Source organism: Centropristis striata, chromosome 18, assembly GCF_030273125.1.
Source record: "Centropristis striata isolate RG_2023a ecotype Rhode Island chromosome 18, C.striata_1.0, whole genome shotgun sequence".
Lineage (NCBI taxonomy): Eukaryota > Metazoa > Chordata > Actinopteri > Perciformes > Serranidae > Centropristis > Centropristis striata.
Window position 1 is genome coordinate 20,343,521 of NC_081534.1, and position 27,760 is coordinate 20,371,280.

General features: G+C 38.6%; 1 protein-coding gene across 1 annotated transcript; it reads left to right on the forward strand.

Annotated features, from left to right (window-relative positions):
- Positions 1–792: 792 nt before the first annotated feature.
- Positions 793–26,911, forward strand: dse (dermatan sulfate epimerase). Its single transcript, XM_059355681.1, has 6 exons — positions 793–953; positions 4,762–5,233; positions 11,752–12,005; positions 20,222–20,461; positions 22,519–22,726; positions 23,837–26,911. Exons 2-6 carry the CDS (start codon positions 4,806–4,808, stop codon positions 25,578–25,580), a joined length of 2,874 nt encoding a protein of 957 aa, XP_059211664.1. The 5' UTR covers positions 793–953; positions 4,762–4,805; the 3' UTR covers positions 25,581–26,911.
- Positions 26,912–27,760: the final 849 nt, after the last annotated feature.

The window sequence follows — 27,760 nt, forward strand, 5'->3', positions numbered from 1 at the left end:
GCTTTTCCAGTATCTTACACCTGTTCTAAATTACATGTTTTAGATGAGTACTTGCATACTAAAAGGGGGAGATTTCACTTAACCATACCAACAGCGACGGTATAACACTTTTAGGAGGAACGGTTTCCATTTCAGATAGGCTAGTCATTATTTTTTACATTGAACATGTGATTATCTATAGTCTTTAGATGGATATAGTCAGATTGCAAGAGAAATAGGGTGGATTCGGGTAATATGGGACGCTTGGTAATGTGGGACACTTAAGGTTTGGCTGGTTTATTTCCTGCTTAAAGTAAATATAGTCATTTACTATTGGTCTACCATGGGTGTCATGTGACTGAAATAACATAAAATATTTTTACATTTAGAAAAATATAGCCTAACAAAGTCAAAATTGCAAAGAGTGTCCCACATTACCCGAATTCACCCTACAGTAAGAATTTCAAGCATTTAGAAGCACTTTATCCAAAATCCAAGCACTTTTTAAACCTTGAAAATACAACATTTAAATTAAGCGAATTAATCAAGCGAACCCTTTTTTTCACTATATTCAATTTTTTTTAGATGTACCTGTACTCTACTAACTACAGCCAGATGTCCAATATTATCCGTTTCATAGCCGAACCAGCAGCTCCAAGTCAGGAGGCCTGTGACAGGCGGACTGGGGTCAGTACCTGCTCTGAGCCGGGTGGAGGAGGTGGAGGAGGAGGAGGTTCTCCTTCTCTTCATTAGGTCTCCTTTAAAAGCCTCTCTCCCCTGCTGCCCCTCCTCATTCGCCAGCATGACGCTCTCTCCGCACTCACACATTCTTTCCCTCCCCTCTCTAACTTTTTTTCGTCCCTAAATCAAACTCTTCGACCATATTAATAATCTTTCTTGCACCACTGCCGCGAAGAGAAGGAATGAGTGTTGTAACGACGGGAGAAGGGATTTATGAGCACCGCGTCTGACAGGTAACGTAAACCGTTTTTTTCTTCACTTCTTCCAAGTTCTTCGTGGTCGACACGAACAAGGCGATTCCCCCCCCCCGTATTTAATGTATCAATACCATCGATAACTGATACACAACTGGACATTTCAATTCATTGCGTGTTGGAGAGGCATTTCTAAAACTAGAATACCAGCAGACGTTAGAGACACTTTTTTTATTTGAGTTAAAAACTGAAAGACTTGTTGTCGAAAAGTCGTGTTTGAAAAAGTAGGCTAAGCATAGAGTGGCTTTGACAGGAAACATCACTCTGTGGTGGGAGATGCTTTTTGTATGTCTTGAAGCAGAACAGTTTCTGTTGGTTATATTATATAGCTACAAAACAAAGGTTTGTAAACTCACAAAAACATGTAGCAAATATAAAACAGATCTGCAATTACACACATAGCCTACACAATGAAATTATAAATAGGCCTTTAGGCTATTAAATTAATTTACAAATATCTACCTAACATTTACAACTCTAAAAAAGGCATTTGTGGAATTCAGTTCTAAGCTTGTGCATGTGCATTGAATGCACAGGGGGTTTTGAGACCAACTTTCTGGCAGTCTGAATGAAAATTTTGAGAATTGCAGCACTTTCTTTATGAACAACTGTAAACCAAAGTACAGTTCCTTCAAGCTTTAGGAGGTGCTGTTCTCACCAATAGGGAATAGCAGCTGGTTAGGATCTTGACTAGTAGTACAAATATTACAACATAGCTGGTCAACCAGCTGTCAGATTGGTCAGTGTGGGTTTTCCGGCAGGGTAGGCCTCGACATTTCTGTACGGAAGGCAACAGGATGTTGTGAGCATCGTTCAGGCGGAGGACTTGTGCCAGACAACTCATCCCTTTTTTTGATTTTTTTTCTTTCAAAATCTTTGTGAAAGCTAAAATGGATGAGGTGGCTGGCTTTCAGTGACTATATAGAACTAGAGTAGTTAACTGCCAACTGATTATAGCCTACAGTTATGTTGAAAACAACAAATAGACTGAATTATAACAATAGATGCAATGCTATGTAGGGCTGGGCGATATGGACCAAAAGTCATATCCCAATATATTTAGGCTGAATATCGATATACGATACTTATCCCGATATTTTTATTGTGAGAGCAAATGTTCAGTTGAAATCAAAGCCAGACATGACATGTCAAATAGTTTTATTGGAACAGTTTATTTAAGTGAACATAAATACTGTATAACAACAGGAGAACCTTTTTTTTTAAATCTCCATAATTAAGCTCCATAATTTGCATATTTAAATAAAAAAATAGCCTATGAAATAAAATAGGCCAATCTTTTTCTTAAATAATTATATTTATATGAGAAAAGAATTATGAACATTACAAAATAACTAAATACAACAAACCCTAGTAAGGGCATGATTTATATAGACAGAAAGAAAAAACTGATCGAACTATATACTGATACATGCAATATGGTCTAATTCCATATCAGATTTAAAAATATATCAATGTATTTTTTATATTGACATATCGCCCAGCCCTAATGCTAATGCTACGTAAAATAGATGACACAGTTATGTCTTCACAGACTGGTTGGGAATTAATTCTGGTCTATCACCAACCAGCAATCATGGATTTTAACCTAACAACAGTAAATGTACCCCAACTGAAACAATGTTATCTAAACTAACTCTAAGTCTGCTGTACTTCTGCACTAACATTACAGCTATTTTACTAAGAGTGCACTATTAATAAGATATGAAATACTTTGACGCGTTTACCCACCTGAGGAATAAATGAAAAAAATAGAGGATGGCTCATAGAAACACTGCATGCTCTCACTTTAAACAGCATGCTGTACTAGTACATGCTAGCTGAAAATGGCCAAGAGATAAAACTTGGTCATTTGGACACAATTTTTTCCCCTAGGGTGGCGAAGGCATTACCTGCCTTACTCTGCCTCTGATTGGCATACCCTGATGTTCTTACCTTAACCTTAACCAATCATGCCTGAACCTAGACAACCAAATCAACAAAGGCAATGATTACTAACCAATCAGAGGCAGAGGAAAAAACTATACATTTATTAATTAGCGGACTGGAAAATTGTCCCTCAGTGTTACAATAAACACTGGATTCACACATGCCTGTTCAAAATTTGTAAATGTTAATAAGATATATTATATAAGATATTTACAAATGTGTTTATTTATTTTTATATTTGTGTGTGTATATTATTTCTATGTGTTTGTTTTCTTCACAAGCTCTTGTGAAGAAAGGACACAAATTCTTACACCTACAGTGGACAAGTTTATGTTACAATTAGAAGCATGACAGGTATTTTATGGCTGATTCTGTTTTTTTTTTTTTTAATTAAGTAACCAATAACTGAAAGAAAATATGGAAAACACCATCACAATAGCCAATGTCCAAAGGTCTTGTTTCTTTGAAACAACAGTCTGAAACCCAAAGACATTTCATTTACAATGTAACTAAAAGAGTTAAATCTGGAACATACATAATAAATGACTGTTGTTTCAACATAATATTATGTTTGTGTGAATAAATAAAATATGAAATATTTCTATAACCAGCTACAGCATTGGCTGCATTGAATCTGGTAAAGTGGTGCGACAGTATAATAATGTCATATAGGGCCATGAGTAGAGCTGGGCGATATGGACCAAAAGTCATATCCCGATATATTTAGGCTGAATATCAATACACGATATATATCCCGATATTTTTATCGCAAAGAGAGGAAATTTTCAGTCAAAGTCAAATATGACAAGTCACAAGTAGTTAATTTAAGTTTATTTAAGTGAACATAAATACTGTATGACAACAGGAGTAACTTTTAAAAAAAAAATCAGAGCTCATTTAAATAAAAAATATCTTAAATAAAAATATCCTATGAAACAAAATAGGCCAATCTTTTTCTGAAATAAATATATTTATAAGAAAAGAATAACGAACATTACAAAAAAACTAAATATGACAAACCCTAGTAAGAATTTGAACTATATGCAATATGGTCTAATTCCATATCACATTAAAAAATATATCTTTTATATCGATATATCACCCAGCCCAAGCCGTGAGGTCTCAGGCTTTTCTTGTTTATCAAACACAACACAAAATACAGGCAGACCCCGGACAGCTCACTGCATTACAAGTCTAGACGCTGTTGAAATCATAGCAAAGGGTTTTCCAGCAGGCCTTCACAAAGAGCTCCACTAAGGTCATGGAATTTACTCTCCTGTTGATAGCAGAGACCGTGGTTCAACTCTGGTCTCTCTGTAAAGCATAGCGGTTCAATTTGGAAGTGGTTTCAGTGGGCCAGAGTGAAGCGAGTGTAGTGTTGGGCCATTTATGACCTCCAGGCTGCTCCTCTGGCCATCTGGGTGAGCATGGCTAGACTTGTCTGACAAAGCCAACTCAGAAATAAATCCTGGGAAGTGAATTTTAGGAAACACAGTGTGCAGAGGTGTAATATGACCTCCACATTTGGCTGTTGCGTGGATATAATAAATGAAGATTGTATGGCAGTAGGGTATCATTGTGTTCTGGGGAACTATAAAGCAATTAGATTGGAATAAATGGAAAATATTTGTAAAGTTTTAACGACAGTGACTCCAGTATTGTGATTAATTCTTAACTGTGCCTCTCAGTGATGGTGTACATTTCTATGGAAAGCCTGCATCATCAGGACTACAGCTGTATCTAATTATTCAAGGAATGCAGGGCTTTTGTAAGAAAAGGCTGTGCAGAATATGGGCTGGCTTTCTTAAATCCTTCTCTTCCCCCCACTGTTCCTTCTCAGCTGAGCTCCTTCGGCAATGCCACAGTCCCCTCTCTGATGAGACGATGAGAACCCACACCCGCGGGGCCCCCACAGTCTTCTTCATAAGTCTGTTGTGGCCCTTGCTCGCTCCGCTGTTGGCAGCAGCGGCGGAAGTGGACCCCAGCGGAGGAATCCCCTTCATGGGAGGCAACTACAATGGTCATCCCATGCTATACTTCAATCAGGGGGATGTGGAGCAGCTGCAGTATGCAGCCGCAGGGACTCACGGGGTTATGGCGAGCAGGATCCGCGAGGCGGGCGAAACCATGCTGGAGCATCCTGAGATGTACCTGCCCCCCTGGAGTCCTGCAGCATTTGCCGCTCGCTGGAACGAGGTGTACGGGAACAACCTGGGTGTGCTGTCCATGTTCTGCGTGCTGTACCCACACAGGGCCGGGGCCCTCGACCTGGCCAAGGACTACATGGAGAGGATGGCGGCGCAGCCTAGTTGGTAGATTTTCTGTCTTTTTATTATTTAATTTCTTAAATTTGACTTTGACTTGATTTGAGTCCATGTTCAACAGTCTGTTAATTGTGAAATACAACCCATATTCCCCTTAAAGTTGGAATTTTTTGTCTACAACGGCAATAAAACAGGAGCATGTTCATAGTGGTTAATTAAGTAGTATCAAATACAACAACTGCCTCCGTGATTTATTAAGAGTACACTGTAGTGTAATCTAGGAATAGGCCTACATGTCACAGACTGAGAGGACATTTCAATTATATGTGTGTGTGATACATTCACACAAAAAACTACTCTGACTAACTTTAATTAACAAAATTTGTTAACACATTGTCTAGGGCAGAAATGTCATACAAATTTGTTCAAGTGAATCCATATCAAGACTTACTTACTTTTCACTGTAGCTGTTTTAAGACTGCTGGGGGCTTCTCTTACAGTTGTGAAGAAATATGAGAAGAAATCTAAGAACTTTGTTTTCAAGAATCTCATTTGTTCTCAAGTTCTATCTTAGGAAAAAACTTAAGAAGAAAGTTAAGAAAAAAACTAAAGAAAAGTTAAGAATTTCTTCATGAATACCAAATCTTAAATTTTGTCTTAGAGCAGAGTTAACAAAAAAGTGGCACTTAAGAAGCATTTTTTTCTTAAGAATGTTTTGTGAATCTGGCCCCAGAATCCTTTTTTGCCTATATTTAAATGACTGGACAATGACAATATATTTATGTTGAAACTGATAAATTGATTTTTTTTAATGTATTCTGTTTTTATTAACGTTTCACACAGCGTCCCAACTTTTTTTGAAATGTTGGTTTTATTCTACACTAGACATGTGCATTTATTTCTTCTATTTACAGAGACAAACAGGAATCTGTTCAGAGTTTAGAGATGGTACCTGATATCTGTGTGCCTCAACTGGCTAATAATGCTAAATCCTCCCCCTCAGAGGCTTTCTAGTCCGCCCCTTCTCTGGAGTCTTCTCATTTTCCTCTGTGGGCAGGGTTCTGCTAAAGAGGCATTGTGGTCCGATAAGTCAGTGCTCCAGGAAATATGTTTAGCAGCTGTTTGCCAAACATGAAAGGAAATGAAATGTTCAGATGTGAGCTGAATAGCCCACTGCAGGGGCCTGAGCTGAGACTGAAGCTCCGGCTCCAGGTGACCAGACAAGGATTTAGTCCACTCTGCTCTAATTGTCAAAAGGATTCCCACAGGTACCCTTCTTAAAATGTCTGCACTTTTTGGATGGGCTGGGATAAGATTTAGCTAGGGTAAAATAAAATAGGATGAAATGATCATTTAAAACAAAAAAAAGGAAAGATGAAATATAAAAAAGTTTGAGGGCTCTTTGTTTACCTGTGAGCCACTGGTTTATAGTATTGCCATGATGGAATATTGAATAACTGTATGATTACTGTGATAATCTGATTGCTGCATGCAAGACTTACTTTGTTTTCCAGAAGTTAGCTGTTGTGCTGTTTCCAACAAGTGCTTCGGTGTGATCGTATCCCATTCTAAAAGCTTTGTGATCAAGCTTTTTTTTGTAAAATAAATACATAATGATAAATCCAACACAATCAGTATGTTTACATGACACTTGAAAAAACTTAATTATTGCCTTAATCTCACTATAACTAAACAACTGAAGTGCATGTAAACGTGCTAGTCCGATTAATGTCGGAGTTCTCCAACTCCAATGAGAAACCCAGATAATGTGATTGGAATAGGATTTTTCACCGGCATGTATGACAAGACAATGCATGTGTTCCACCCTCGGCGCTGGCGCATGACCCCGAAAAAAAACATCCAAGAAAGCCGGTCGCACTGGCCGGTCACATTAACCGGTCACATTAACCGGTCACATTAACCGGTTGCAGTAGCCCATCAGTAGCGACGGCACAAAGTGTCAAACCGAAGACAGGCTCCCGTTGAAGCCCTCTAACAGCATCCGGCGTTCGTGTCTGCCCCTCAAAATCACCATCTATCTTGTTGTTTTTGTTGTTCGAAAATGCCGGTTTCCCACCTTTCTCCACTTGTTTATTATGACGTAGTAGGTCAACCAGAAAGGGGGCTTTATTAACCCGCTGAAACGAAGCATATCGCCACCTATTGTTATGGAGGATAATACGTTCCCATCAGTTATTCGATTTTCACAGTTGCATGTAAACTGGGACAAGGACAGAAGTCTGATTAGATGCCAAAACTGATTTTTAAGCATAGCTCCATTAAACTGTGCATGTAAACGCACTGAATATGTTGAAAACAGCCATAGCCAGCCTTTCTATGGTTGTTGTTGTTGTTGTTGTTGTTGTTATTCATCCACTATTGTTTCTGGCTATGTGGCAGCTCTGACTAATAAGTTTGGCGATCAAGTTAAGTTCTACACTCTCAAACTGAACTTGCCACACAGACAAGATGATCGAGACAATACATCAGACCTGAGTAGGATATTTTATTTTGGAGTTTTGTAAACTCAACATCCAAAGTCGGCGGTTCCTAGCTGGCTCAACAGCTAGCTAGTATAGAAATATTATTTGTATCCAAAGGGGAGAATTTAATCAAACCTCTCACTCAGACTACAGCGATTATAGTGTTAGCCAGGCCATGTCCACAACCATCCCAAACACAGCTAAAGGCAAGAAAAAAAAATAAAATAGAGGCAGATACAGACAACACCACACACTTCTACTGGGTCTAAATTCCATACACTTTTTTTATTTTTTTTTTAAGGAAAATCATACTCACTGTTCCCCTAAGATCAGCTAGTTGAAGTAGGAGCAAGCAATAAAGTTAATGGTTTGGTCTCAGAGGAAATTGCCACACTAAATGTGTTCCCCTGCACAACACTGAACATTAAAAATTCTGGTGTGTTGTTTTTACAAAAATAAATCAATATTTGTTAAAAAAATAAGTTGTATAATAATAAATGTATTTAAAACATATGAGATAATAATGTAATAAATAATAATTATGGCTGTCTCTACCACTTAACCTCAAGATCATAGCCCAGATATATACAAAAAAAAGAAATTCTATAGGAACCAGTAGCAAAAAATCATTCATAGGTGAGAAGTACAACCAACAAGTGAGCTGAATCCATCCAGTCAGCCCACATTTGGACAATCCTCAGGCTTTCCAGAGCACGTCATGCAGGCACCAGCCGTCAGCAGGCCTTCTTTATTTCCCTAACAATTAGATTCAATTCAATGAACAATAGTTCTGCCTGGAAGTGCAAAGTGGCTGAGAAGTGGATGACAGCCTTTCACTACTCCACAGCTTTTATTTCAAAGGCTAAAGGAATGAAGGTCTCAGAAAATGTGGCTTTGCGTCCTGTTTCTGGCATCAATCACCTTTCTTTCAGTTCATATTCAAATTTGATTTTATGTACAAATATATGCAAATACCATGTACAGCTATGTGCAAATTAACCCTATATGGTACGCATTATGATACCAGTTAGGAAAAAAATCTTAAGAGTTTTTTTTGTCTCAAAATAGACTAAATAAGCATTATCTGAAGAAATGTTATAACTTTTTTTTTTTTTTTTTAGTTTTTGGGGTTTATTATCCATGGGCAACATTGTACCATAACGGTGCACAAGTGAAAAAGAAAGTTTTTAAAATTAATTTCAACATAATTTATTTAATAAACATGTGTAAAAGATTCAGTAGCTTCAACCGGGTGCAATACATAACATTTTAAATTTAAAAACATTATAAAAGGAACTTTTTTTACTGGTTTCTTGTTTGAATTTTGCCTGTAGGGCAACATTGTACCATTGAACCAACAACCCATTGAAATGAATGTCTTGAACAGTCTAAGTGTATGAAACTATCAAAAATTAAGGTTTGCTCATCGGTAGGAATATGTTTTTCCCAGATAGAAAAGGGCCAGGAAATGACGTTTTGAGTGATTTTTTGTGGCGCAAAATGGCAAAGCTGTTTCCTTTGGAAAAGTCTGCAAACTAGAGTTTCAGTATGGCCTCCTGGGGTCATGTGACAAATAAAAGCATTGCTATCGGTTCCCTATACTCTTCCCTCTTTTTTTAAGTATTTCATCACTCAAAAACATCCATTGTAGAAATTTGACAGGCCAAAAATGGGTATGTTGCCTGAGGGCAACACCGTACCGTAAAATAAAAGCATCCATTATCAAAACAGGCTTTTACACAGTACTGTATGTATATCTTTTTTTTTTTCCGCCCATGTATGCATGTTTTTATACATAGTTTTTATAAAAACGCAGTGATTAATCAATTAATTGATCATTGACGTTACAGATGCTCGAGTTGGCAGGTTTCTTCCAAACGCCCATCCCTAATCTTCAATAACCAGTGCTCTATGAACTTTTTGATAATTCCAGTCGTAAAAAAAACATGGAGGTTTAGGCGGTGTGGTATTAATGCATGTGTGCCACAGTGCAGAAATGAGAAGCCACTGAGCATGTGTTTTCACATCTTAACAACACACTCTGAGTTTTCTTCTTGGCTACACTTTTATTATGGTCACTGAACCTCAGAAGGCTTGTGCAGAGTGGCTCCAGGAATCAGTCAGCTGTGGTATTCATGACCTTCAATTATGTGTCCGACAACTCCAGGAACCATGTTCCGATGAGGAACTTCTACTTTGTGGCATACTGGTGCCTGCTTCATTTTCTTTTTGCTTCACACAGCCTTTGCAAACATACAAAAGTGAGTTTTTGTCTGCCTTGGCATAATTACATTATTCAATATACAATCCAACTGTGACTTTGTCTCTATTTTATGACATCCTTCTTTCTCTTTTTGCATGGACAAATATATCTGGACAAAATGCAGCACAAAGAAGTAATCCATTTGATAGACATTTGCATTACCATACAGGAAGTGATTTTGTCAAACGAGTGTACAACAGAAAGTGAGCATAAAGTGGGCATACGATCATTTCTACACAAGGCTCGGCATTTATCAATTTGGACGTGAGCGGAGGGTACGATCAGATCTCATCTGTGGTGTTTTGTTTTTTAGTGGTGACAAACCAAAGCATGTTTAGGCTACATCATTTATCATTAAAACATCATTTAAAATAAATACACCCTGCAACGTGAAATTCTTTAACCAGAATACTAGACGAGGCTATTAAATGTTGTTGTCTTCTGCTGTTTACCGTTATCCGGCTCGGACAGCGTCGGCGTCTTCTTTACCAGCGGTGGTGCCCTGATAGAAACATTTCCAATCAGCACTGCCACACGCTCCTCTGACTGGGACAGAATTCTACTAAATGTAAAAAATAATATCTCTCATCACAATAATTATAATTTTTGCATATTATATAGGCTATTCGGCATTATATATCACGATGTATAAATGTAATATTCCAACTTTACCGGGTGTTGAATGGTCTGCTACTCTGCTGACAGCAGCACTGATTTCCTTCTTTTTCACTTTTTATGTTGCCAAACAAAACCAGTTTGTTGTGTTGCACCTGTTTGACGTCAGCGTTTCATTTTCTGCCTCTGAGAAATTCCTCTTCTTTTGGGAACTTACTTTAAAACATTGTTTACCGCCTGGCTGCAACCAAAAAGCTGCGTATTTCTGTAGAATGTGTATTTCGCTCCTGTTGTTATTTGTAACAGTGCACTTTGCACAAAGGTGACTTTAGGGGGGGGGGGGGATCCTCTTTTTGGCCGTATTGCGTCCTTCGAAGTCGTAAACCCTTGAGGCGAGCCATCTGAATCGAGTATATAGAGCACGACATTTAAATGAGGCTTGTTTCGAGCCGCCACATTTATCAACAGCCGATCATTCTAACGTTGTGATTGGCAAGATACGAATGTTTGATAAATCACACATGAACTCATAAGACGAAATGTACGCACAAATCTGTCCTCGTTTCTACGCTCGTTTGATAAATGAGGGCCAATGTCTGATACAGAATACATTTAGAAATGACATTATAACAGCTGGACAGAGTGAATCTCAAATTAATATTTTGCTCCGCTGAAATTTTTATTTGCTCTTGAAGTAAACAGACGTGACAAAAAACGTGACAAAAAACTCTAGCAGCAGTCAACAGCTGTGTTAGATCTCTGTTAGATTTCAACTTGTGTTGTCTCCCTTGGTTTCATCACCACCCTTGAAGTTCCTTTCTCTTAAACTAAAGTGAACAGAATAATACAGAGCAGCTGTAACTCTTTTACAGCATCAACACTTTGCTCTCCTGAAACTCACAGAAGTCAGCATTCTTAGATCCTAGCGCCTGTTAACCAGGAAAGAATTTGCACACACTCCACTTTTAATGTCTCTTTATTGGGTGGCAATGGTATAAAATGCTACTTAATTTTTTGCTTTCAAAGTGAAAAGATGTTTTACAGCTGCGGTAAGGATAATTAAAAGGCTTTGCAAAGACACAGGCTTCTTGTTCAGGACAGGAGTGAAAATTTCAAACCTGATTACCATTAAATGTTGAATTTCCACATGATTCACACATGCTTGATGCCTAACTTTGAGCCTTGTGTTGGTGTTTGTATTGCAGGTTGGTTAAAGATGCCCCCTGGGATGAAGTTCCATTGGCACACTCTTTGGTCGGGTTCGCCACTGCTTATGACTTTCTTTATGAGTACTTGAACAAGGATCAGCAGGAACGTTTCCTCCAGGTGATTGGCAACGCGACGCGCCTGATGTACGAGAAGTCCTACGTCCGCGGCTGGGGCTTTCAGTACCTGCACAACCACCAGCCCACCAACTGTGTGGCTCTGCTCACAGGAAGCCTGGTTTACATGACTCAAGGTGAGTTTATAGGGATTTATGTCTTTGTGGTGTGTTTGTGTTTTTGCCAGGATTTCAGTTTTGTATGGGCCTTTATATTACACAAGTTAATACTGTTTACCTTCCTTTGATGGTTTCTAGCTGATCTTCTCGCTAAAACAGAAATGCTTGATGTCAAGCCATTGAAGGCAGTTACTGTGAATTTTTTTTAAAAACTTTTTATTTTAGCATTTTAATCATTTTACAAACATAAGCCTTTTTAAACATTTCCCGACATAGGACTTGTAATAAGGGACATCATAATAAACATCGACACATAAAATATAAGAGGAGAATAGATAAATAAATAAATCGGGAAAATAAGGGAAAATAAATAAAAATAATGATATATACACATACATACACACAAATAAATAATAATTAAATAAATAAATAAATAAAGGAGTGAAAATAAGATATAACAGGAAATGAAAAATAAAGTATAAAGTATATAAAATTAATACATAAAAAGGTACAAGAAGTATATTAAATTAAGGAATAGGTAATTATGAAATAAAATAGTTCCCAGGTAAAAGTAAAAGTATTAATACTAGTAACAACAACAGGCAGAGTAAACGATATCTATCAATGGTGGCTAAGCAAAATTTTCAAATAGGAATTCAAATCGGTATCTCTTTTCAACTGTATTCTATCACAACATCCCATCCATCAAACACCCAGGTATTTTGAAATGCAGGTCCATCTTCGCGTAAAAGTGTCCATAGTTAGCTGCAGACTTGCAGTCATTCGCTCCATCATGTAGACATTTTTCAGTCTCTGGACCCATTGACCTATACAGTAGAAGGCGGTTTTACATCTCTCCAGCTCACCGTGATCATTTTCTTTGCTACTAGTAATAAAACCCTCTGTATATATCCCTGATCTGCATTATAAAGGTCTTTAGGTATGGCTTCCAACAAAAATAACACAGGTTCTGGAACAAAATCTACTTACAAGATAATGTCTATTTCCTTTTTAATATTGTCACAAAATCCTTGTATTCCTGGACAATCCTAAAAAATGTGTGTGTCTCCAATATTTCCACAATTTCAGTTACTGTGAATTATAATGACACGTTTAAATCTTTTTGTATCTTTTACTAGTGAAACACACAAGTATAATCATGACAAAATGAAACATAGTATCCTAGTCTGCTGTGGACTGTGTAGAGCAATACAACTTTTCTTTTAGAACAGTACATTTCATTTTAGGAAAAAAAACATCTTATTTGGATAATCTGACTGGATTAGTATGTGTTAAAGTTAATTGCAGGTAAAGAAAGAGAGATGACTGCTGAGTGAATTAGACTGACTCATTCACATGTGCTATTCCTCCAAGATAAATGCTTTGGCAGACTCATTGTTCAGTGAATGTGAAGTCATATTTGCTCACTGTGGCTGAGTTATAGAGTTATAGAGTCAGTTAAGGTTAGTAGGGCTGCAACTAACAATCATTTTAATTATTGAATAATGTGCCAATATTTTCCATCATCATCAACCCATAATTTGTCAAAAAAGCAAATCTTCACAGTTAAGAGGCCTAAAATGTTAGTTTGACTACAGATTTGAAAAAAGTTTCAGTCCTTTACCCATGCATGTTAAAATGTTTGCTTCAGTTTTGTAGATATGTAAAAATATCAACAAACATAATCCCATAGTTCCATAGTAAAAGTACATGAACTGTACATTTTTTTCATTAAGTTTATCAATAGATAGAGTTTGCTCAGTTTTTCCGACTAAAAGTATATATTCACGTACATACATGTGTATATACACCGATTTCAAAAAGTTGGGATGCTGTGTAAAATATAAAAAAGTGCATCAAATTCAGAATTCAGAGTGCATATTTAAAAAAGTTTATCATTTAACATAGTGTTTTAAACAGTCCCAAAGGTTGTAGTTCATGAATCCTTAAGAGAAGCTTTGACTGGCATTTCAGTGCAGACACTGTGATTTTATCTGCCAGAGTTGCTCTTTCCTTAGTTTCCTTCCGTAACTCTGCCACTTTGTGCATTAAGGTTTGGTCCTGATTCTCTCCAACATCTGTGACATGACATAAATATTCACAGTTTAATGTCTCTTCTTGCCTCAATATCCTGCCCTCAATATTTTGAGTAGCAGCAGAGAAAGGCCATCAGAAGGTAAATGCCTGCAGTGCAGCTTGCTTTGCTTACAGGGATTTGATTTCTGATACAAAAGATACAGTCCTGATGTGAACTAAATGACAGCTGGCTAACAGAGAACCACACTGCCCTACAAAACCTAACTGCAGTAACTACATTTTTAGTCAAAATTGACTGTTGTTATAACTAAAAATGAACCCCTTGATGTCTGTTTTATCTTGTGACAAAGCTTTAGATTTAAATTTGGTTTATTTCAGAGAAATAATTATATAAAAATCACAAAATCCAACTCAAACTTTATAATATTAAGTCTAAAATACACAAATCTTTGAATAGAGTTGTTAAACACAAAATATAAAAGCTGAAAAAGAGGACAACATTGTTGTTACTGCACTGGTTTTGTATTACTATAAGAAACCTTTTCAGCAATGCAGTAACTATGTTTTGGGGTCAAAGGTCAAATAAATCATCATGATCTTTGAGCATAAAGATTACACCATCAATACATGTAGGAATAAATGTCATATCACTTATCTACCTATAACCTGTTTGGCTGGCCAGTTAAAAAACATTAAAAAACTTTAAAGCAGTTTTTCTCAGTTTTACCTTTTGTGTAGTTACAGTTAGACTTTGTATGGCAGCACTGTGGTCACACTGGTTTTATTTGAGGCTTTTTGTAGAGGGCAACAACAGACGCAAAGCTCTGTGAACACTCAGGAGAGTTATAGCCTGTCCTCTTTTTGCTTCATTTCTTGTGTCAAACCCAGGAAAAACTGAGTCTGCTCCAGCTCTGCCTGTATGTGTTACCTGGGTTTGGGCTCAACCACTATTTGGGTGCTCTGTTTATGACAGGTTTCCTGTTTAAAGTGTGCTTTACTACAGATCTCGTGTGGGGATGACAGTTTCATACTGAGCAGTGGTGAGAAAATAGCTTCTTAAAAGATTGCTAGCATATGATGTATTTGCAATGATAAACAATGTAACTGCTTCATTTAGTAGTCTCCTCCAACACTGTGCAGACGCCTGACTGCATTCCATTATTGTATATGTGTCATTCATTGCCTGTGCACAGGAATGACTGTACGTCCCAGTATTGTTCTGCCAAAAAGGCTGTGAATAAGTTTCCAATAAGCACAAAGTAAATTAGCAGAAAGTCTGTCTTACTCTCACTGGTTATCTGACACAGCTTTAAGCCCACGGCTAACATTTTTGGACAAGGTATTTTTCCATTACTTTGTGCCCTAAATAACATTCTCATACAAGGAACAACTCACTATAATTATAAATTTGCATGCTGTCTGTTAGTTTCGTTCTTAGGAAGCGCTGACAGAATTTGGCTTAATAAGCACATAAAGCAGTAGCAGCACATTCTAGATACAGGAGCTAGTTGGTGCCTTGAGGCTGAATGCTCTTTTTGGTCAGAAGTGTGCACAGTTTATCCACAGTTGATACACACAGATTGTGTGGCTACATAAAGTCAGAAGGAGAGACGTACAGCTAGAACTTTGCTGCTGCTTTAAACAGAAGTGCAGTGTGCTGTAGCTTAACTCTTTCCAATGAGGAGTAGCTTTTAGCTTCAACGGTGCTTCCCCCAAACTCCTGGCTCTTCTCCTTTCCTTTTTCACTTCTTTTAATGTAAAGCGATACTAGCCACATGTACCACCTCACATGAATGCACCTCCCCCACAACTGAGCTGTTATACTGTAGAAAACATTGTATTTTATTACGGACTTCTTCCTGCCCCATATATTAAAAATATTTAAAAAACAAAACAAGTGACAAGCTCCCTGCTCAGTTATATACAAGTTTCTTGCAATTGCACCCCGTCAACCATGTGTGACGATCTGATGGAGCAGAGGGTTAGTCAAACAGCATTGTTGGAAATAACAAATCCCTTGACGTTCACATTAGAGTGGACATAATGTGTGTTGAGCAAGGGATCTGGATGTTGATGACTGTGGGAAAACGGAGGAAATTGGAGCTGACGGCAGCTATACAACATGTGCATGTGATGTAGTTTATCTGGTATGTTTTCCTTTTGGTGTTGATTTACATGATGATTATTTTTATCTCTCCTTTTCTGTTGAGTTCTTTGGTATTTCAGTAATAACTGTGGTTTAACTGTATGTTCAGCACAGTGTGATGGATTTTGTGTTGATGGCATTAGCATTAGGCTAAAAGGTACGTCATCTTCTTTGTTCAGTCATGGTGACGGTTAGTATTCTTGCTAACTAGCCAGTTTCACTTCTGTTTTTTTATTTTGTTTTACTTCACTTTTTTATTTTTACTAATCTAAAATCTAAATACATCACTGCCTGTGTGGCACAGGGTTTATTGCAGGAAATCTCTGCTCTACACATATGTAGCTCCCATCAGCTTGGTTTAGCTTTTTAACCCCTTTAATCTCATTGGTTTATTCATTCTTATGTGCCATTTCTAGCTGTGCTTAGCAAGAGTTTTAAATATAACAAGTCAAATAAGCACACTTCAAACTACCTGACCCAGAACAAACATAAAGCAAAGTTAGCGACCGCTGGTGAAGCCAAACATTTAGTAATCTGAAAAAAGCCAGACAAAACAGAGATTTGGAAGAAAAGTGTTAAACTGAAGTTCTTAATGTGGCTAGGTATCAGAATGACAGATGTTAATGTAAGGAAGCTATAGCTAAACGTGTAGAGTAGCTTATAGCTCCACTAGCTAACATTACAGTTTCAGAGAAGCTTCACATACGCTGCTGTTTTCCAATGCTAGCCAAAAAACAGAAGCACAAACAATATCTTTAACTCACTATTACTCAAGATGGTAGTCCAGAGCACTGACAAATTGTGTTTATTTTCCCCAGAAAGCTTTCACAAGAATTTTCACAAGAATTTAATATATTATTTACTTTTGAGAGTGAAGAGTAGCCAAGAACTGTGTGAGTGCTAGTGAAGCTCTTTTTGTGTAAACATGGTCTTTGTGCGTGCCAAGAGTTCCTGTTTGATGGTAAATACCTGGTCTGTGCAGGCCTGTGGTCCCCAAAACCAAACCAAACACTGTTGGGGACAGCTCAGTGGGCGGACTTTGCTGGCTAGGCAGGTCCTGGCCAGTTACCACCGATGGCCCCGGGATTCCTCAATGAACTGTGGCTGGTGTGTTTATGCGGTCGCTTGTTCTCATAGTAAAGTCTATGTATGTGATCCTGTGTGTGTGTGTGTGTGTGTGTGTGTGTGTGTGTGTGTGTGTGTGTGTGTGGTGAGAGTATACATGGTGTAGTGTGTCGTTGGGGTGTCATGTTTTCCATAGCCGCAGCTAAATGTGTGTGAAAGGTTTCTTTAGGTAACATACTTGTTGGAGTTGTTGGCTGTAATGCTGTTCATTAATTCCATTAGTGACATAAACCCACACTCATACTATAAAATACTAGTCATTTTTTAGTGCAGTTTCTCAGAAAGTAAAGGCCTTTCATCGCCCCTGCTTGCAAAGAGGATTACTGTTCTCTGATTTTGTACAAAACAGTAGAGGTCTATTATTGGTCAGTTATGTTGTATAATACTTGACTGCAGTTTTTCTGATCTCAGGCCAGGGCACTTTTGAAGAAGTCCTTTTTAACGATACATTGTCTCTCTTAATCAGATTAAGTGTATCCATATAGAAACAATGTAGTTCCCCCTTGTGCGGAAAATTGAATTCACCTCACCAGCAGGGATATTTATCTGTCTTGAACAGAGTTAATGATTTAACAAGCAGAAACAGAAACCATAGAGTGTTCTGTCTTAAGATTCAACCTCTGCATTTAACCCATCCTTTTTACACACCAGTGGAAACACACCATGCTTGGAGCAGTGGGCAGCACACTACTTCACCCAGGGAGCCTAGAGTGAATTTATTTAAATTTGGCAGAAACTTTCATTTGGACTCAAGGATGAATTCATTCAAATTTGATGGTCAAAGGTCAAAATCACTGTGGCCTCACAAAACACTTGTTTGGCCATAATTCAAAATATCACAAGTTAACACAAATCCCTAATAGAATAAAATGATGAAGTGATGACATTTTATAGCCAACAAGTCAAAGGTCAACTTCACTGTGACTTTCACTGTCACTTTTCTGTCCATAAGTGAACACCATAACTTAGAAACACAGGGGGACACATTTGGTCACATACTGAATTGTTGACAATAACCTTGGGTGCCCATCTTGAAACTGTGGCAATTGAAATAGATCTTCTACAGGATTAAAGGTGTGTGAATCATCCACTTTTCACCATCCTTGAGACTTTACTGGTATGTCTCCCCTGGTATGTCTAATAATAATTCCTACAATTCCAATAGGTTCCTTGCGGACATAGTCGATGCTCTGACCCTAATAAAGACAAACAACAGTCAAAATCAACAACATTGGTCACACATTAAAAGCAGTTCGAAGAGGTTGTAGGTTTCGAACAGAGGCTGTAGAAAGGGTGTGGTGATGGAGGAGGTCAGTGAGGTAGGAGGGGGCCTGGTGATGGAGGGCTTTGTGGGTGAGGAGGAGGATTTTTAAGTGGATGTGTTGTGGAACAGGAAGTCAGTGGAGGTTCTGGAGGACAGGGGTTCTGTGGTTACAGGAGGGATAGCGGGTGAGTAGGCAAGTGGCGTAAGAGTTCTGAATGTACTGGAGTTTGTAGAGTAGTTTGGATGGTGTGCCATACAAGATGCTGTTGCAGTAGTCCAGACTGGAGGTTACAAAGGCGTGGTTCAATGTTTCTACGGCAGGGAAGGAGAGTGACGGGCGGAAACAGTTCTGGTGATTTGGGTTATGTGGTGCTCGAGGAGAGGTTGCTGTCAAAAATGACTCTGAGGTTGTGGATGTGGAGGGAGAGGGACAGAGTGGAATCATCAGTGGTGATGTTGAAGTTGTCAGTGGATTTGGTGAGGGATTTAGGACCAATAATTATTACGTCTGATTTGTCACAGTTTCAGAAGTTTGCTAAGTTAAGTCATACAACTGAGATTCTGTTTTCAGTGGATTCCATTTTGTGATATAATGTAGCATTTAATAGTTTTATTGGTGTGACTTTAAGAGTTTTGTGTTATATATTATAGATATTTTATATTTAAGATATTCTGCCTGTGGCTCTTCTTCTTGTGGAGTTTGCATGTTCTCCCTGTGTCATTATGGCTTTGTCCCACAGTCCAAAAACATGCAGCTTAGGTTTGATTGATGACTCTAAATTGTCTGTGGGTGTGAATGGTTGTCTGTGGTGTCAGCCCTGTGATAGTCTGGCGACCTGTCCAGGTTGTTCCCCGCCTCTCGCCCAATGTCGGCTGGGATTGGCTCCAGCCCCCTGCGATCCTGGTTTGGGTAAGCGCTTAAGGATAACGGATGGACGGACAATGATCCAACAGCTCCTGAAAGGATTTTCAACATCCTCCAAAAATCATACCATCTGTGTCTAATCATTTTCAGCATTTAAGTTACCAAAGGTCTGTCTGTGCCAAATGATGTAAAAATAGATTTAGCTGTAACAAATTTGATGTGATATCAACACCTACACTGCCCTCTGCAGTTTTATTTACATGTGGCATTGAAATTTACGGAGGAGAATTCAGGTCAGGTAGGGGAAATAATAACAAGAGGAGGGGGGGAAAGTGAATTATGCACTTTGAGAAATAATTTGAAATGACGAGAATAAAGTCAAAATACAATGTTGAGAAAAAAAAGTACAGATTCACTACCTTGTCAGAACCCCGCTTATCTTTTCTGAGACCATCTGAACCATAACAGTAGGGATGTTGAAGTCATGCGACCGTGGTGTAGTTCGCTAAAGCATAATGCGTTGGTTCAGAACATTAAGGTGCAAAAGGGCTCGTCTTGGCAGAAGCCTGATCCCTATAGCCATAGCTGCTCTAGGTAACAGGGTGCTCTGAATGTAATGTTTACCTGTCATGTTATTTTATGATGTTTTTTGTTGATTGTCTATGTTATTTGCTATCTGTATGTGCAGTGCTGTCCCTTGGGGACAATAACATTTAATCTAATCTAATCCTTTTAAATACTGAGAGACATGAGAATGCATTTAATCTGTGAAGCCATCTCCATTTCCTGTGTTCCAGGCTACCTCCAGGAGGCCTACCTGTGGACCAAGCAGGTTCTGTCCATCATGGAGAAGTCCATAGTCCTTTTGCAGGATGTGACGGATGGTTCTCTGTATGAAGGCGTGGCCTACGGGACATACACCACCCGCTCTCTGTTCCAGTACATGTTCCTGGTGCAGCGCCACTTTTCCATCAGCCACTTCGACCACCCTTGGCTCCTTAAACACTTTGCCTTCCTGTACAGGACTATCTTGCCAGGTAACTATCAATTGATCTGCCATGGCCTGCATTGTTATTTACTTTTTTAAGAGCAGGTCAAAATCATAGACTGTATACATAATGGACGTAGTGACCGAGACCTCACCCATTGGTTTGTGAACTGCCCATTGGAAGCATCGAGCTCAGCCTTACACTCGCCGCCATCTTGCATCGCCATCTTGTTTCTGATACGAGGAGCAGACCATATTTGGACTGTGGAGGAGCGAGAGGGATCTGACGACTACACGCCTCTCTACACCTCAACCTGACTGAGAGAAGCCGCTGCTAATCCATGTTAGCATTAACTGGAGCATTAACTGGGATGTTAGATTTGGCTAGCAAAAAACAAAATGTATGTTGACAGCTCGCCTTGTTAGCCACCTGTCAATCAAAGGTAGCCACGCCCCAAATCATACGATTCTTTATCTTCTATTTTCTTCTAAATGGGGCCATTATTTGAACTATAACATCAAATTGTCTTGAAGAATATTTTTACTAGCGATTGAGACCAAAGCGTTGTCCAAAAAAAATATAATGAGGGAATAAATCGAGTGAGAAGTTTTCTCATTTTGCATTGAAATTAATGGACAGAAATGTTTTTGCAGCCACACTTAGCACCCCCTGCTGGAATTTTTTGGTAGAATGCAGCTTAATGCACTTCCTGGTTTGCCTCCCTGCTCAGACCCGGAGGTTGACGCCTGGTCAAAACTCGAAAAGTTGGTTGTGAAAATAATGTTAGGCTGCCACATTGGAGAGTAGCTCTCCTCTAAGCTGATATGGGGTATGCATGCATGTAGTTATTACCTTCCTGGATGCATTTCAAAGCTGAACTGAGACCTGCAGGAAGTTTTGTCCTGGAAGTTTTGTCTGAAGGTCAGGGGGAGGGCAGCAGGAGGAGGAGGGGCCCCTAACCGAGGCCCGGACATTTCACAGCCCCCTGCCAACAGTTTCTATATTGTGGCTGAGAAGCATTTCTGCACTCATAAAGCACCTCTAATTACATCAGCCTGGAGACTGTTGGATCTGGAACCACAACAACAGCCTGTATGTGCTGAAAGAGGCTGGAGTCTTAAGTGTAAGCATTACTGAAAAGGGTTACAATGTCAGTCAAAAAGAACACCTTGGTAGCCAAGTGGTTACAGCCCTCTCTCCCCTCCATTTTATAATAATAATAATAATAATTATTATTATTATTATTAACACAATTTAAAAACAGTCACACATTTTAAATTTTAAAAACACAGTCACACATTAATGCAATGGGAGCAACAACAAGAACATAGAAATATAACACAAAACAACCTAAAGCAGTCACACATTAAAAGCAGTTTTGAAGAGGGTTGGTAGGTCAGTACAGTTAATTTTCTATCTGCCTGTTTACTGTAAACTGTCAAATAAAAATGCTAACAAAAAAACCCAAATCATTGATCAAAGAGCCAGTTGAAGTGTGAGGCCAGAATAGATTTGTAGTTTCAGCTGAATAATATAGTAATCCTATGAAATTTAAGTATCATAAAGAACTGAAACACCAGCTGTAAGTGATAAAAGTAATAAGTGCCAAAAGAAATTACTGTCCGGTCAAGTGTCAGTTTAAGTGAAAGTAGATTCTCTTTTACTTTTAAGTAGTAAAGAGGCATGACATTTTCAGTTAAAATGTAACAACCAAAAGGACAATTATTTTTGAATGATAGATTGTGATTACACACTGTAGTTTCTAAGAACTCTCTCAACACCAGAGTGCAAGGTTTTCCTTACATAATTACAGACAACAAAACAGTGTGAGCAATTTGCGCTTGGTTTGGGACTGAGCTGGGGTTCATGCTGGGAAGTGACCACAGGCCGAATATTTTGTATTAGCCCTGTGTGACAGCGTGGAATTAGCATAGAATCCATGTAGTTTGAAGTGATATTTTCATGTATTGTTGGTACCACAAACTTGAACATCACTCAAAACATCATTTTATTTGTCATATTTGCCCATTATTTATGATATCTGCATGACACCTTTATGAACAGCCACCTCTGAAGTGTCTTCTCTGTGTTTTTTTGCTTATCAGGATTTCAGCGGACTGTGGCCATCGCAGATTCCAACTACAACTGGTTCTACGGGCCAGAGAGCCAGCTGGTCTTCTTGGACCGTTATGTGTTACGTAATGGCAGTGGAAACTGGCTGGCAGATCTGATTCATCAAAACAGGGTGATGGAGGGGCCAGGGCAGGCTGGAAAAGGCCAGAGATGGTGTACTCTCCACACAGAGTTCATCTGGTGAGCTGAAGTTTTGAAGTTTTTTATTTTGCACAGTAAGACAAAAAAATAAGGATAAAGAAATAACAACAAAAGGAAGGTGCAAGGCAGCTGCAAGAAACCCAAAAGGGCTTATACAGGCCTCTGCCTATATTAAAATTCACAAGTTTAAATTTAAAAAAAGTAACTATGAAATAGAAAAAAGCAAAATTATAATAATATTAAAAGTAAAATAAAACAAGTGTAGAAATGTGTGTGTGTGTGTGTGTGTGTGTGCGTGCGTGCATGTGTGTGTGTGTGTGTGTGTGTGTGTGTGTGTGTGTGTGTGTGTTTGTTTGTGCATGTGTGCCTGTGTATGAGTGTGTGCTACTTAGTGACCTGAGCAATCAAAGCAGCCACCAAACTGCTGCTACTGAACTACTGTTCAGAGAGGAAAACTGTATTGAACTATTTAATTGATCATTCCAGAGTATTGTTCCTCTGTATTTTAAGGAGAAGGCTAGTACGATAGTGAGGAAGGTGAAATCTTTGTCTAGTCAATTGTATTGTATTGTACCTATGTAATTGTGAGTTGACATGGAAATATTCACTGAACGGTTTAGGAATGGAATTTGGACTATGCATATACTTAAATATAAAAAAAGCATATTTGGTATATATTGATCTGAATCTGTCATTATCTTGAGTTTTTGGAAAAGGGGGGCAGAAGGATCCAGTCGTTTTGAAAATGTATTTCATAAATTAGGAAATATATGACCTTAGAGCTGTTATTAAAAGGGGAATAAACCCAAATAAATACTTTATCTATTGCTAAAGCATTTTTGTATACATCTCAAATTGAGCTACTTTTTCTGTATTTTTAGCTGACAGACATGAGAGTGGTATTGATATCAATATGCAATATTGATATGAACATTTTCTTGAAAATGTCACAGCTCTTAGGGCTGCCAAAAAGGCATTATGGGAAAGCATAGAGATTCACATAAGTATGGTACATGTCAATGAGGCAGATTGAAAAAACCTTTAAACTCATAAGAATTTCCATCAGTTTTAGTTTTTAGTTTTAGTTTTATTAATGTCCATATTGGTATTTTATTCGTCTGATATCTGTCCTGTCATGGTATTCTGCAGGTATGACCCAGGACTACTTCCCAAGCCTCCATCAGATTTTGGAACATCCCAGCTCCACCACTTTGAGGACTGGGGTGTGGTGACGTACGGCAGTGCTTTACCCGCAGACACCAACCGCACCTTTCTCTCCTTTAAGTCAGGGAAGCTGGGGGGACGTGCCATATTCGACATCGTTCACATGAACAAATACAAAGAGTGGATCAAAGGGTGGAGGAACTTTAACGCTGGTCATGAGCACCCTGATCAGAACACTTTCACTTTTGCACCCAATGGTGTCCCATTCATCACAGAGGCACTGTATGGACCCAAGTACACCTTGTTGAACAATGCAGTATTGTTTAGCTCTGCAGTCTCAGGGAGCTGCTTTAAGCCGTGGGCTGGACAGGTTACAGAAGCCTGCGATTCCAAGTGGTTAAAGTACAAGATGGGGCTGGCAGCTGACGCCCAGGGTAAAGTAGAAGCTGCTTTGGAGAGACAGGGAATGGTCTTCATCCGTGGTGAGGGACATTCCGCTTATAATCCAGAGTTGAAGATCAGAAACTTCCAAAGGAACCTTCTCCTTCTTCAGCCACAGCTCCTGCTCCTGGTGGACCACTTCCACCTGGACCCAGACAGCCCCACCAGGGTCATGAGTGCCTTCTTTCACAACACGGAGCTTCCATTCCAGGGTACAAAAGTAGATGGTGTCCATGGAGCGTTTGTATCACACGGTGAGGATATGTATAAGATGTTCTGGATGGATGACACAGGTTACAGTAACAAAGGAGTGGTAGGTTACTGGAACTACCCTCGAGGGTACGCCTACAATGGCTCTAACTATGTGAACGTCACAATGCCATTAAGGTACCCTCACACCAGGGTGGCCTACATTTTCTTTGGGCCAGGTGTGGATGTACAGAGCTTCAGCCTGCGTGGCGACGACCAGAGAGTGGATATTTACCTGGCCACCAAGGAGCACACCTACACTATCTACCTGCTGACTTCAGAGGTGACCAGCAAACCTCTGTATGCCATGGTGCTGCTGGACCACAAGAAGATTGTATTCGAGAAGGCAGCAGCTGCAGAGGACAGCTCGCCTGAGGAAGTGGAGGAATACGTCAACGTGGTGGAGGACAACCTCCAGCACGTCAAGCCCGTCTTCCAGCAAATGGAGAGGCACATCCTAGGACGGGTTCTCAACACCGCCAGCTTCCGTAAGACTGCGGAGCGCCTCCTCCAGTTCTCGGACAAGAAGAAGACAGAGGAGGTCATCGAGAAGATGTTTTCAATGTCTAAGAAACAGGGCAGGGGTAAAGGGGGGAAGAAATTGAACTTTGGGGAGAAGCTTGAGAGTCTACCTGACATTTTTGCACAGATTGAGGTAAATGAGAAAAAGGTGAGACAGAGGACTTCAAAGCGTACATATGAGGACAGCCCGGAGGAGGGAGAGGGAGACTCCAGGGCCTTTATGGATTATACAGATGGCCGCAGAAACAGAAAGGGGGCCTTTGTCAAGGGCCGTAAATTCAAGGAGGTTCACATGGTGGCCACGGCAGGAAGCGAAGGTCTCTCCAGCACCTCCTCCTACATAAGACTCTTTCTCCTCCTGAACACTGCCACCTTCTTTCTGCTGTTGGCTGTGTTACTGACTCGCTTCCAGAGAGGTCGGAGTTTGCGCACGCAGAGATGTTTCTACACCATCCTTCTGATCGACTGCTTCATCTTACTTTACCTCTACTCCTCCTGCTCTCACTCACAGTGTTAAAATCACGACTGTGTGAGGGGTCATCAGATCAAATGACCCTAAATGCACCCCACACCTCAGTCTGAGCCAGATCTTATGACACAATATTAGGGCTTCTTTTAGAAAATAAAAAATTTGAGATTTCTAGAAAATGTCTTCAATATTATTGAGAAAAATGTAATATTGTTAGAATAAAGTTATAATTTTACAAGAAAAAAAGCTAAAACATTTCAATGATAATATCATAATGTTATGAGATTCTTATTTGAATATCTACTTAGATTTACTTGTCAAATGAGGGATACATATGAGCTGAAGTTATAGCTTTAATTAATGAACCTTATTATTATTGTTTACACCTTTTTAGCATCTCTCTTATCTTATCATATTAAGACCTTTAATAGAAATGACAACTTATATTTTTGTAATATGCGTTTTATTTTCACAATATAAGATAAGATAAGATAAACTTTATTGTCCCAAAGGAAATTAGTCTCAGGCAAGATGTGCTGGACACAGCTGCATACAGATAGTCCATACATGCTAACATAAAAGTACAGTCAGGACATAAAAATACAGTGCAAGACCATGTATAACCATACATATTCGAACATGACAGCAACAAACAAGATGCACTTATACCTTGGGTACAATGTAACCGGCCTTTATGATGAAAAAATAAATAAAACTTAAATCTGCAATCTAAAGAATAAATAGTTGAATTTAAGAAAGATTTTTAAAAAATAAACAAGATAGGCTTTTGTTCTAACATCATGCCTTTTATTCCCAAATATTATTACAGTTCTTTCCAAAAAAGGATTGGATTCTTTCTTTTTTATTATTGTATTATTCATTTTTGCTATTGTTATATCTTTTCTAGAAATTACACATTTTCTTTCCTAATTTTCTAGAATTATTTTTCTAGAAATTAGGGTGCATTCTCATAAAATTCAGACTTTTGTGTGTATTCTTGAAATCTCAGATTTTTTTCTTAACTGTGGCTCAAATAATTGTAAGATCTACCTAATGGGTGTTCAGGAAAAAACCCAACTGATTCCAAATAGGAATTGATAAAGATGTCCAGATGAAACAAAACCACCTCTGATGTAATAGGCTTCTGTGGAGCTTTAGAACCAAATCTGTGTGAAGTTTGTCCTTTGTTGTGTTCAGAGGTCCTGCCTTGTATCAAAGATCTCAAGGTTAGCCACTATGATAGTCACCACATCTGTACTTGAGATTTTTCTTGTCTACATAGTTCATATAAATACATCTAAATGTATATATGTGAAAGTGAGATATATTTTTATGGTGTTTTTATATATTTTTATGGTGTATGGTCTTACCATTTGTAAATAAAATTACGACATGCATAGGTATTCATTTATGGTGTGTTGTGTCTAATGAGTGTGTGAAATCAAAAGTGAGTGAGCAAGAGAGCTCCAGAAAACAAAAGCAAATACAGAACAACTGCAAGTCCTACAGAACACAACAGTACATTTTACAGCACTAAAATCTGATGAATACATTGACCCCTTGTTAATAGCTGTTTTTCATGTTAGACATTTTGACAAGAAAAGCAAAGGTGTTGACAATTAACAGCTGCTTTGGTTTCAGGCTTTTGCTCATGCTGGCTCAGTGATAGGTCAAAATGTCTGCTGGGACATTATTAACAAGTGATTCCAACATCTTTGAAGACATTAAGATCTAGCATTAGCTTCATCTGTAATTATCAGCATGCTCTTCTGTTTTAACCTGTTAAAATTACAACGGCACGCTCAGCAGTTTGAAGAACACAAGTGCTCGTCATCTAATCACTGAAAATACAGAAATTTCAAAAAAAGACCAAAGTTTTTGAACACAAATCACAGCACGGATTCTTCTATGTTGTTCCAAAGGTCTTTTTATATTGATGTTATATTCTGGAGGGTTTTTGACCATTTTTATCCATTCTCGATATGAATACAATTGCATAATTCAGCAACAACTGTGTGTAACAAATGGCATTAACCCAAAAATTGTTGCAACAACTCATGGGACATAGTTGAACATGGAAATGGAATTCAAAGGGACATATTTATTTAAACCTATTCATAAGGTCGTGTATAAGGGGTTCATAACATTAATATAAGTCAATTTATTACATATTTTTGACCAGAACAACTTGACACGCAGCAAATTAATTTTAAGGTTCAAAGCTTTCA